General features: G+C 46.2%; 2 protein-coding genes across 2 annotated transcripts; both read left to right on the top strand.

Annotated features, from left to right (window-relative positions):
• The first annotated feature begins 2,048 nt into the window (after nucleotides 1–2,048).
• On the top strand, nucleotides 2,049–8,424 carry Srp19 (signal recognition particle 19). The gene is made up of 5 exons (XM_057789320.1): nucleotides 2,049–2,188; nucleotides 2,555–2,630; nucleotides 5,257–5,328; nucleotides 5,417–5,528; nucleotides 7,976–8,424. Exons 1-5 carry the CDS (start codon nucleotides 2,148–2,150, stop codon nucleotides 8,107–8,109), a joined length of 435 nt encoding a protein of 144 aa, XP_057645303.1. The 5' UTR covers nucleotides 2,049–2,147; the 3' UTR covers nucleotides 8,110–8,424.
• A 1,003-nt stretch (nucleotides 8,425–9,427) lies between these two features.
• LOC130886880 (60S ribosomal protein L32-like) lies at nucleotides 9,428–9,889 on the top strand. The gene has a single exon (XM_057789097.1). The coding sequence runs from the start codon at nucleotides 9,439–9,441 to the stop codon at nucleotides 9,844–9,846; it is 408 nt and encodes a 135-aa protein (XP_057645080.1). The 5' UTR covers nucleotides 9,428–9,438; the 3' UTR covers nucleotides 9,847–9,889.
• Nucleotides 9,890–12,393: the final 2,504 nt, after the last annotated feature.

The following is a 12,393-nucleotide window of genomic DNA, read 5'->3' as shown; positions in this document are numbered from 1 at the left end:
CAATCTTGGCTATTTGCGGGGAGATGATATTGGGCAAGGATATTGAATAGCCCAGGCTGGCCCCAATTTGACCTGTAGCCAGGGCTGGTCTTGGGTTTCTGATCTCCTACCTTCTCCTTCGAGAGGCGGGATTGCAGGCATGTACCACCTCTCTGGCAGCAGTGCCAGCCAGCAGTCCCTATCTCCTGAAGTGTTTCAGCAATGCTTTCAAGCTGGCTAAGAGGCTGGAACTGGTAGAGAAAGGCGCTCAGCACGAGCTTCTTCATCTCTGGCATTCGTTCCCTTATGCGTGGAAAATCTAGTCACTGATTGGTCTCCTTGTTTCCGTTTGCATGGTTGGTGCTAAGAAGCCATGGCAAATGGGCCATTGCACCACTGGGTTTTTTAAAGTTGGGGTTTTTATTGCTATGAAGAGACACCATGACCATGGCAATTCTTATAAAGAAAATATTTAATCGAGGTGGCTTGCTTAGACTTCCAGAGGTTCAGTCCATTATCACCATGATCCAGTGCATGGCAGCATACAGGGAGATGTGGTACCTGTAGTTGAAAGTCCTGCAGGCAACAGGAAGTTGACTATCACACCGAGGGAAGCCTGAGCAAGAGACTTCAAAGCCCGCCCCCACAGTGACACACTTCCTCCAACAAAGCCACACCTCCTAATAGTGCCACTCCCTTTGGGGGCCATTTTCTTTCAAACCACAACACCGCTTCAGCAAAACCAGTTTCTAGATTTAATTTCCTATTACACTCTGTAATCCAAGCTACTTGGGAGACTGAGCCCAGAAAACTCAAAGCAGAGGTTCAAGACCCGCCTGCACAATGAGCAACATAGTAACACATCATCTCAAATAATAACAATAATAATAACAACAGACCTATTCTGCAATTCTGACACATTTAAGTGAACGCTCTTGGAAAGCAGATTCAGAAGGATCACTCACATCTTTGGAATCATTTTGTTTGTTATGAGTGTTTTACCTGCATATAGGTACAGTGGCCTGGTGGTGACAGAGCTCCTGGAACTACAGGTGGTTTTGAGCTACAAGGTTGATCTTCTACAAAACCAGCAAGTGCTCTTGACTGCTGGGCCATCCTCCCATGGGGTGGGGAGGGGGGCGGTGAGAAAGAGAGAGAGAGGGAGGGATATATATATATATATATATATATTGGTTTTTCGAGACAGGGTTTCTCTGAAGCTTTTGGTGCCTGTCCTGGAACTAGATCTTGTAGACCAGGCTGGCCTCGAACTCCCAGAGATCTGCCTGCCTCTGCCTCCCGAGTGCTGGGACTAAAGGTGTGCGCCACCACCACCCAGCGGGAGATATTTTCGAGTAGAAGACATACTAGAAGGGAAGGAATCATTGTTCGCTAAGGATTAAACTAAAACAGGGGAATTACTTATGTTGGCATAACTCATCCTTTAAGCTTTCTCAAATACTTCTCAATTTGCTATTATTTATAAAATTCAATATAATTATCTCTTTTTCTTCAGCTTTTTAAAAAAGCAAAGGCTCCGGTACCGTGTAAAAGTTATATTACCTTTTCCTTCTGTTTCTCTGTTTTATGTCACCTAAACTCTGTGACCATAAGCTAGAGTCGGAATTTCCCCTTCATCGACTGAACAATTTGTGCAAAAACAGGAATCTTAGGGTGTGCCCTTCAGAAGTTTAAAGATGTGTGTAGCTAAGTGTCGAACCCTTATATTTATATAGCGCAGTGCCAAAAATACTGCTAAGTGCACCGCTCTGAAAATGGACCTTTACCAAGTCGAGAGCAAGCTGAGCATAGAAGAGCATTTTCCTACGATCTAACCGGAGCTGGCTCCCAACTCCACCGACTCCCCTTGGTGGACGGCCCGCTCTACCCGGTGAGCACCCGAGCCGGTGTGCAGCCGGCGGAGGTCACTCCGGAGCGCCGAGGGTCCGGTCTCCAGCCGCCCTGCACTCTTCTCGCGAGAAGACAGCCGCGCAAGCCACGTCACTCCGCGCCGGAACCAATTTATGAGAGACAACCCGCAGCCGGCCGCTTTGTGGGAAGGACTTCCGCCGGAAGGGCGGTCGGCCTGCGAGCTCCGAGTCAACTTCCGGCTGGTGATCTAGGGTGCGGGCTGGCGGGCTGGCGGGGCCGTGGGGACGCCCGTGGAGATGGCTTGCGCGACCGCGAGGTCCCCGGCCGACCAGGACAGGTGGGTCCCCGGGAAGCCGGGCCGCCGGGCTCAGGCTTTCTCCCCCGCCGAACCCCGTGCACCGCGCTCCGCTGCTGCTGCGGCCGACTGTGGCTGCCGTCAGGAGCTGACGTTAAAGAAAGTCAGGCCGCGACGATCGCTGCTGCTCTAGGGTCGCTTTCAGAGAGGCTCGCTGGTGTCGGCTGAGTTTTTCCTTGTCGTGTAAGAGCGCGTCCCAGCCTCGGGAACTCTTGACGGGCGATGTGTCAACTAACAGTCGCCGCCTTGTTCTGTGTTGAATAGATGTCTCTGCGATGACAATGAAGTTGTCCGCTTTAAATGACCACTTAAGTTACCAGCTGTGCTTTTTTGTGTGTTTTGTGGCAGGTTTATTTGTATCTACCCCGCTTATTTAAATAATAAGAAGACCATAGCGGAGGGGAGGCGGATTCCCATAAGTAAGGTGAGTGGGTGACGTCGGCCGATGAAGGCTTGCGGGAGGTCGCCTCGTTATGGCCACGACTGCCCTTTGAGAGTGAAGAGCACAGTAGCCAAGATTTACAGCGCCTCCCATAACATTGGTGAAACCAGAAAGGCACGAAAGACACTTGCAAAACGAAATGGGATTCTTAATGACCTGTTTGTAAATGAAAGGAGGCAAGATTATGGCAGTCTTCTCAATAACAGCACACTGTGCTTGATGCAGACTCAGGATTTTAACGTGAGTTAAAATAAAGGTTTGTACTAAGTGCAGCTTTGCTGAGTTTTGTCTTTTTTTTTTTTTTTTTTTTTTTTTGAGTATGAAATCACTCTCAAGTTAGTACTTTTGGAAAGTAGATGTAGGGGATGGGGTATAGCTCTAGCTCCATGGTAGACCCATTAGTCCATCATGTGGAAGCCCCGCTAAGTGAGGGCACGATTAGGCAGGTTGTTGGAGTTACAGTTCTAATTTGGAGCTTATCTGCTAATTTAAGCTTAGAAAAATGCTCAGTGCTAAATGAGAGATCTCACAGATTTTATTTTATTTTTATAAGACAGGATTTCTCTGTGTAACAGCCCTAGCTGTCCTGGAACTCACTCTGTAGACCAGGCTGGCCTCGAACTCACAGAGGTCAGTGTGCCTCTGTCTCCTGAGTGCTAGGATTAAAGGCATGGACCACCACCACCTGACTTTTAGAGTCCTTAAGTTTTATAATCAAATGAGGTCTGAAGCAAAGAATTAGCTATTTTTATATGAATATGTCTTATGTGGCTGTTACTTCGAAGAGAAAAATCCACCTTGCCTCTTCCCAGGCACTGTTGAGATAATACACATCTCGGCGCCGTGACAGACTTTTGATAACTGCTTCCAGATGCTCTCCAAAAAATTTCATTTTTTAAAAGAAAATTCATTGGTGTGTAGCTAACGAACTTAACAAAAGTCAGCACATGCATAAATTGAATAGTTTTCATACAAGAGCAGAACTAGTTACAGCACCCATATTTAAGAAACAGTATGCCCGGCCAGATGGTGATGGTACATCCCAATACTTGGGAGGCAGAGGCAGGCAGATGAGTTGGAGACCAGCTTGGTCTACAGAGTGAGTTCCAGGACAGGCTCCAAAGCTACATAGAGAAACCCTGTCTCAAAAAACAAAAAACAAACAAACAAAAAAGTGAGTTTTCCGGAAGATTCTTTCTGTCTCTGTCTCCTCCCTGTTCTCACTAATGAATGGGAGCATTGTTCTGATTTCCAACATGAGTTACCTTGGGCTGGTTCTTCATTTTCTATGTATGGAATTATTCATTGTATACCTTTTTATCTTTTTCACAGATCTTTATAAAGTTATGAAATTCATTCATACTGTTACTGGAATTTTTCATGTTTTGTTGCTTGGAAATGAATGGATGACCTCAAGTAGGTCAAGCAAGTGCTCTGTTGCTAAGCAACACCCCAGTGTCATTTAACTCTTAATTGCTCCAGGCACAAGTTTCTTAGCAGCAGCACCATTGACAGTTTTTGTGTTTTAAAGATGTATTCTATTTTTATTGTTGTGTATACATGTAAGTGTCTATGTGTGGGAACATGCACGTGTGAAGGCCAGAAGAGGGCATCAGATCCCTTGGAGGTGGGGTGTGACTTCCTGATACGGGTGCTAGGGACTGAACTTGGGTCCTCTGCAAGAGCAGTACAAGCCCTCAACTGCTGAGCCATCTCTCCAACCCCTGTGGACATTTCTGAGTTGGATAATTGTTGTAGGTGACTGTCTGTGCATTTTAAGGTGCATGATAGCATCCCTGGCCTCTACCTGCTAGGTAACAATTGCCTTTCTTGAGTTGTCTTGAAGCAGAACGTTTCCCAACATGACCAAATGTTCCTGGAGTAGAGGGTGTGTAAACTTTCTCTGCTACAATGTATCGCTTTGCAGAACTGCAGATCCCACACTCCTTTCTTCGATTTCTAGTTTGAGGCTCTTACAGATAGTGCTGTGGACTAAAGAGATGACTCAGCAGTTGAGAACACTTACTGCTTTTGCAAAGTACCTGTTCCCAGCACCCACAACCCTCTGTAAGTCCAGTTCCAGGGGATCCATGGACTCTTCTGGCCTCTATGGGTACTGTACAAATGTAGTGCACAGACATGCACATAAAATAAGTAAATACTAAAAATAAGTAGGACGAATATATACTATGATTATGCTTATATAGTATGAGCTTGCCTTTTGCACTTCTGTTGAATATATGCCTGAATTGCAGGGCCATAGGGAATCGTATGTTCAGCTTTAGGAGGTAACAGTCGGTGTTGTAGAATGTTTGTATGTGTTCCCTTCAACCAGCAGTTTGCATTTAGCTTCTGCTGTGTTCAGAATATCATACTAGGTGCTAGGAGATGTACTGATAGTGTCCTTTCTCTTACATATTTTATGTTGGAAGAGAAAGAAACACACACCTATGTTGTTCCCAAGGATTTTTAAAATAAGTGGACTTAATAAAATGGACAGTAGGGTTTGGTCTGTGTTTTGGTCATAATATTAGAAATGATTTACACAACCATATAGTAATATCACGTAAAACTCAGCTGTTGAGTGTTTTTGTTTTTAACTGTTCAGGCTGTAGAAAACCCTACCGCTACTGAGATTCAGGATGTATGCTCAGCAGTTGGACTGAACGCATTTCTGGAGGTAGGATGTGAGTCTCTCATCACTGTTTTATACTCACCTCCTTGATGTAATAACTCTCTGAAAGTCTATTTTCTTTTGTTGGTGTTAGAAAAACAAAATGTATTCCAGAGAATGGAACCGTGATGTTCAGTACAGAGGCAGAGTCCGGGTTCAGCTCAAACAGGAAGATGGCAGCCTCTGTCTTGTGCAGTTCCCGTCACGTAAGCTTTCAGAACGAATGGGCTCTGGGGTAGTTATACCACACATCTGTAACCCCAGCACTTAGGAAGTTGAGGCAAGATTGCGGCAAGGTCAGTGCCTGTGTGGGCTATAGAATGAGTTCAAGACCAACCTGAGCAACTTTGTAAGGCCTCGTCTCAAAGTAGAAAACTTAAGAAATCGAGAGATGAAGCTAAGCAGTAGACTGCCTGGCATACACAGGGTCCTGGCATACACATACACAGGGTCCCGGGCTCCAGCCCCATACAGCAAACAAGTAAATGGAATCTAAGGAGCAATATTGAAGAAAACAGACATGCTCATGTCAATTTAAATATTAATACTACTCTTTACTGATGAATATATGCAATAATACTTACTGATAGAAATGCTTTTTGAAAATGGACTGAAAGGGCTGGAGAGATGACTCAGAGGTTAAGAGCACTGGTTGCTCTTCCAGAGGTCCTGAGTTCAATTCCCAGCAACCACATGGAGGCTCACAACCATCTGTAATGAGATCTGGCGCCCTCTTCTGGCGTGTGGGCATACATGGAGGCAGAATGTTGTAAATATAAGAAATAAATCTTTGAAAAAAATATTTTTAAGAAAAAGAAAATGGACTGGAAACTAAAATACCCATTTTTAAGACAGTAGTTTCCTAGTGGCGAGGAGTAGAGATCAAGGGACTAAGAGAACACTGAGGGCTGGGAGAGGACTAGAGGGTAAAGGTGTTTGACCTGTGCCAATCCCTGTAGCCCATGTGAAGGTGAAAGAAGGAACAGACTCCACAGTTAGCCTCTGGCGTGTTTGCCTACACACATATCGGATGCGCGAATACATACACAGGATGATGGTTTTAGGTCAAGAACAGAGAATAACATCATCTTTAATATTTTTTATTTTTAATGTATATATTTTAATTTAAAGCTGTTCAGTTTTTCCCTTTATTTTAAATGCTTCAATTTTAATTTAATTAACTTATTTATTTTGGTTTCTTGAGACAGGGGCCCTGGCTGTCCTGGCACTCATTTTATAGACTGGGCTATCCTCAAACTCAAAGAAATATGCCTGCCTGGAGGGGTGTTAAAGGCATACACTACCAGCCAGGCAGTGGTGGCGCAGTCCTTTAATCCCAGCACTCGGGAGGCAGAGGCAGGCAGATCTCTGTGAGTTCGAGGCCAACCCTGTCTACTAGAGCTAGTTCCGGGACAGTCTCCAAAGCTCCAGAGAAACCCAGTCTCAAAAAACCAAAATAAGGCATACACTGCCACCACCTGCCTAAATTCTTCAATTTTATTAAAGTAAAAATGATTACATTGTCAGGCTAAATTGACAGTGCACTTGTTTGTTTTTAATGAAATGGATTGGTTCTTAAGTATCACTTGCTACCAGAAACTTCAGATTCTAATTGAAGATAGGCTGGGGAAAGTGCCTCGGTGGTGAAAGCTCACCTAGCAGCACACAAATGTGGACGGAGGCTGCTTGTACATTTCCCAGCCGCCCAGACCCAAAATAATCACTCAGAAACAATATTAATTACAACACTGCTTGTCCTATTAGCTCATGCATATTTCTAGCTAACTCTTACATCTCGTATCAACCCATCTCTATTAATCTGTGCACTACCATGAGTCGTGGCCTACCTGCAAGGTTCCAGCATCTGTCTCCTCCGGTGTCTACGTGGTGTCTCACTGACTCCACCTACTTTCTCTACCTCTGCTTGTTATTCCTGCCTTACTCTATTCTGCTCTGTGATAGGCCCAAAAGAGCTTCTTTATTAACCATAATAAAACATACAACATACAGAGAGGAATCCCATACCACACAGAAATGCTTTCTGGTTTGTGTTTCTCCTCAGCATTTTCCCTTACTGCCTCAAAGGACCAGAACTTGATACACACACCACACACATACACATAAAACCTTTTGATTTGAAAAACAGCTAAAAATGTTGAAAGATAATACTTCTAATAAGACAGTAAAGAGACATCAAAGCTGTGTAGGTGGTATGTTGAAGCAAAAAACACAGCTTGTAGTTCGAGTGTGTGTATGAGAGAGAGAGAGAGAGAGAGAGAAATCTGGACCTAACAATGAGATTCATTGTTACTTACTGTTTTTTCAGGCTAAGAGCCCTGTGTTTCAGTGAAAGGTATATTGATGCTCTATTTTTGCTGTGTTTAGTTTGTTGAGGTTCATGCCAGTTGCTGGTGTCAAGGCAATAACTGTTGGTTCAGACTTAGTGTTGGAGATGGAAGAGCTCACTGAAGCACTCCAGTGTTGCTCCTGCACTTACACCCTGCTCAGGAGGTGCCCCTTGAACAGACCACAGTCCTCGGCAGTTTGATTTTTAAAATAGCTGTCCAGTTTCTAACCCAGTGATGTTCAAGTCAGTGACATATTATGTCTTATTTCCAAAATTGTTGCACTAAACCTTGCTTCTGGTTTTTAGGTAAGTCAGTGATGCTGTATGTAGCAGAAATGATACCCAAGCTAAAAACAAGGACACAAAAAACAGGAGGTGCTGACCCAAGTCTTCAGCAAGGAGAGGGCAGTAAAAAGGGGAAAGGGAAGAAGAAGAAGTGAACTGTGAACGCAAAGCACACGTCCTACTGAGACACGGGCATCTCTGAGTCTGCGGGAACAGCTTTTGTGTCGTTTAATTGAACTGTGAACAAGTATGTCTCCCATCTTCATCACCACAGCTAACAATGAGATAAGTTTACATCAAAAGTTTGCATCTAGCTTTTATACTGTAAAAAGGAAAGATTGTGTGTGTAGAAGAAAGAATATTTTTAACAGATAATGACTGTCCCATAAGTTACTTGAAATCCTGTATCTGTTTGTCCTCTTTGTAAACATATATTTCAGGTAAATAAGTTTAATAAAATTTGAAATACACATTTTGTTAACTTTTTAAGTTAATGAAATAAAAAATTAAACTGACTTTTGTAGCTTTCACTTACAAGGCAGTTAATACCAGCAGCGGAGGTGAATGAGAACAGAACTAGCTGAGGTGTGGCCGGTGTAAGTGAAGCAGAGGACGGTCAGGAGGGCAGTGGAAGCTGCACCCTTAGCCTGCTCTTCCGCCAGAAGTTCTCTTGGAAGCTCTAAGCTTGCTTATCTGTCAGTCTTAGGGCCATTGGCTCTGGGCTAGAGAGAGCTCAAGGGGCAAAGGGCTTGCTACACAAACACAAAAAGACCTGGATTTAGATCCTGGTACTCACACAAAAGCCAGGTACAGTGTTGTGGGTGAAAGACAGGCAAATCCCAGAGCTGAGCTACAGGTTCAGTGAGAGACCCTGCCTCAAAATAATATGGGGAGTGATAGAGGAAGACACTTGATGTCAACCACTGGCCACCTCACATACATGTGCATGAATACGCATCACATACAAAACATGTCAAAACCAATGTGACGTTACCTGCTATAATCTAACATTCTAGAGGTGGAAGCAGGAGGACCAGAAATTCAAAACTGCTCTCATATTCGGTTCTGGGTCAGCCTGGACTACATGAGAAATGGTCTCCAAACAAATCAGACATTGTTTCCACCAGAGTTCTCAAAATGACCTGCACTTGAGCACCTGGAAGTCCACTTTCTTTGAGGAAACTTAACTCGGAATGTGATGTGGGAGTCCCCTCTGTATGCTGTGATTACCATTAATGAATAAAGAAACTGCTTTGGACCTGTAGCAGGGCAGAATTTAGCCATGTGGGAAAAACTAAACTGAATTCTGGGAGAAAGGAGGCAGAGGCAGGGAGAAGCCATGAAGCCACAGCCCGAGACAGATGTGCTGAAATTTTGCTGATAGGCCATGACCTCGTGGTGATGCACAGATTAAAGGAGATGGGTTAAATTAAGATGTAAGAGTTAGCCAATAAAAGGCTGGAGTTGATCTCCTTTACGGCATCATGGCTGCCCTCCGGCCTCTGGTGAAGCCCAAGATCGTCAAAAAGAGGACCAAGAAGTTCATCCGGCACCAGTCAGACCGATATGTCAAGATTAAGCGAAACTGGCGGAAACCCAGAGGTATTGACAACAGGGTGCGGAGAAGATTCAAGGGCCAGATCCTGATGCCCAACATTGGTTATGGGAGCAACAAGAAAACCAAGCACATGCTGCCTAGCGGCTTCTGGAAGTTTCTGGTCCACAACGTCAAGGAGCTGGAGGTGCTGCTGATGTGCAACAAGTCTTACTGTGCTGAGATTGCTCACAATGTTTCCTCCAAGAACCGAAAAGCCATCGTGGAAAGAGCAGCACAGCTGGCCATCAGAGTCACCAATCCCAACGCCAGGCTGCGCAGCGAAGAGAATGAGTAGATGGCTTGCGTGCACGTTTTGTGTTTAAATAAAACCACAAAAACTGCCGGGGGGGGAAAAAAAAGGCTGGAGTTAAGGGCCAAGCAGTGATTTAAATAATACAGTTTCTGTGTGATTATTTTGGGGCTAAGCAGCCAGGAATCAACAAACAGCCTCCAACAACAGGAATGCATTTCAAAACACTTGGTGTAGTGGTGGCTTGGAGCTGTTGTGGCACCTGTCCTCTGGCACAGCATAACTGCTCTGCTGCCCTCTTGAACTCTGGCTGTGGTGAGTACCAGCAGGAGGCCTCACTGAAAGCCCACCCTAAAGACATATAGGAAGTTAGGGGGTGCTCATGGGTCCCACCCCTCCCAGAGGATGTTGGCAGTGGCTGGGGTGGGGCAGCGGTAGTGGTAGTGTTTCCTTCTGTCGTATAGTCCATCATCCTCCCATGCTCCTGTTGTGATGGTTTGAGTAAGAATGCTTTGCATGGACTCCTATGTTTGAATGCTGAGTCATCAGGAAGTGGCACTACTTGTAAAGGATTAGAGTATGTGACCTTGGAGGAAGTACATCACTGGGGGCTTCAAAGGCCCAAGGCAGGCCCAGTGTCTGTTCCTGCTGCCTGCAGATCCAGACAGAATTCTCAGCTACTTCTCCAGCACCATGTCTGCATGTGTGTCACCATACTCCAGCACCATGATGTCACAACTAAGCCTCTAAACTATAAGCAAGCCTCAATTAAATGCTGTCCCTTCTAAAAGCTGCTTTGGTCATAGCCAGATGATGGTTTAAATTAATTTAAATTAAACTAAAGGTTTAAATTAAAGAGTGCAAGCCTTTAATCCCAGCACTTGGGAAGCAGAAACAGGCGGATCTCTGTGACTTCGAGGCCAGCCTGGTCTATAGAGAGAACTTGCCTTGGTCACGATGCCCCCTCTCAGCAGCAGGATCCTGGCTAAGACACTAAGCTCACCAAACAGATTTGAGTGAAATCATTACTGTGGACTGTTAGTTTTGTCTGGGGTGAATAGATGTGTGCTCATCTCCCCAAGAAAACCTCACACAACATTTGCTGCCTGATGTGGAGCACGACAGAGCTACGGATGAGTCTGGGGGTGCATTGTCTCCACTGTTAGTGAAGAGCCGTGCAGCTGAGGTTATCTGAAGGTGGGGTGCTCACAGGGTTAATCCCAATATTGTCATCTTTTCAGCATTAGCAGTGGCATTGCCCCTGCCCCAGGAAAGGCATGCAGCTAAGCAACCCTTACGAAGGTCGAATGTCCCTGGGAAGAATCCCAGGGCAGCAAAGGAAAAACATCTCCCCGATGAATGGGGCCCGCCTGGTGAGCACAGAGATGCCCCCAAATAGCCGATGTCTAAAGAATATTTTACAGGGCTGGAGAGATGGCTCAGCAGTTATGAGGACCTGCTACCCTTGCAGAAGACCCTGGTTCCAATCGCAGCACCCACATGGCAGCTCACAACCTCCTTAACTCCAGTGCCATGGTATGCAACAGGTATGGCCTCTGTGGGCATCAAGCACACATATGGTGCGTAGACACACATGCAGGCACTCACACGAATTTTTAAAGAAAACATACGTATCTTACAGTCCTTGAAAGCAGTGTATTTGGGACAGGATCTTAAGCAGGCTAAGATGTCAGTCAGCGCTGTGGCCTGTGCTCTGGGCAATAAGACACGCAACTGAGGCTGAGGTATTCCTAGAGAAAAAATTACCTGTATACAGGAGGAACAGATATGTGCAGAGACAGACACGCAGATGTTAGCGTCCACACTGGCCTCTGAGTTGGCCAGAAAAGTGAAAGGGGAAAAAACAAGATGGAGGCATTGACTTGCTCTGCCTCACAGTGGGGTGCACATGGGAAAGTACAAACTAGGTCTGTGTCGGGCATCCCTTCCTGGAGCCCAAAACTCAGAATCAGGAAGCAGGGAGTAGAGGGACAGGAGACAGCCGAGGTCTGACCGTGCACACAGAGGAGGGGACAGGAGACAGCCCAGGTCTGACCGTGCACACAGAGGAGGGGACAGGAGACAGCCGAGGTCTGACCGTGCACACAGAGGAGGGGACAGGAGACAGCCCAGGTCTGACCGTGCACACAGAGGAGGGGACAGGAGACAGCCCAGGTCTGACCGTGCACACAGAGGAGGGGACAGGAGACAGCCCAGGTCTGACCGTGCACACAGAGGAGGGGACAGGAGACAGCCCAGGTCTGACCGTGCACACAGAGGAGGGGACAGGAGACAGCCCAGGTCTGACCGTGCACACAGAGGAGGGGACAGGAGACAGCCCAGGTCTGACCGTGCACACAGAGGAGGGGACAGGAGACAGCCCAGGTCTGACCGTGCACACAGAGGAGGGGACAGGAGACAGCCCAGGTCTGACCGTGCACACAGAGGAGGGGACAGGAGACAGCCCAGGTCTGACCGTGCACACAGAGGAGGGGACAGGAGACAGCCCAGGTCTGACCGTGCACACAGAGGAGGGGACAGGAGACAGCCCAGGTCTGACCGTGCACACAGAGGAGGGGACAGGAGACAGCC

This window comes from Chionomys nivalis, chromosome 14, assembly GCF_950005125.1.
Source record: "Chionomys nivalis chromosome 14, mChiNiv1.1, whole genome shotgun sequence".
In the NCBI taxonomy this organism is placed as follows: domain Eukaryota; kingdom Metazoa; phylum Chordata; class Mammalia; order Rodentia; family Cricetidae; genus Chionomys; species Chionomys nivalis.
This window is presented reverse-complemented; position numbering and strand designations above follow the sequence as displayed.

What these genes read in the sequence shown, in the direction of transcription:
- Srp19 (XM_057789320.1), top strand. Translation starts at nt 2,148, where the DNA reads ATGGCTTGCGCGACCGCGAGGTCCCCGGCCGACCAGGACAG. An exon ending in GGCGGATTCCCATAAGTAAG is followed by an intron (nt 2,631 to 5,256) that starts GTGAGTGGGTGA and finishes TTAACTGTTCAG; the next exon opens with GCTGTAGAAAACCCTACCGC. An exon ending in TCTTGTGCAGTTCCCGTCAC is followed by an intron (nt 5,529 to 7,975) that starts GTAAGCTTTCAG and finishes TCTGGTTTTTAG; the next exon opens with GTAAGTCAGTGATGCTGTAT.
- LOC130886880 (XM_057789097.1), top strand. Translation starts at nt 9,439, where the DNA reads ATGGCTGCCCTCCGGCCTCTGGTGAAGCCCAAGATCGTCAAAAAGAGG.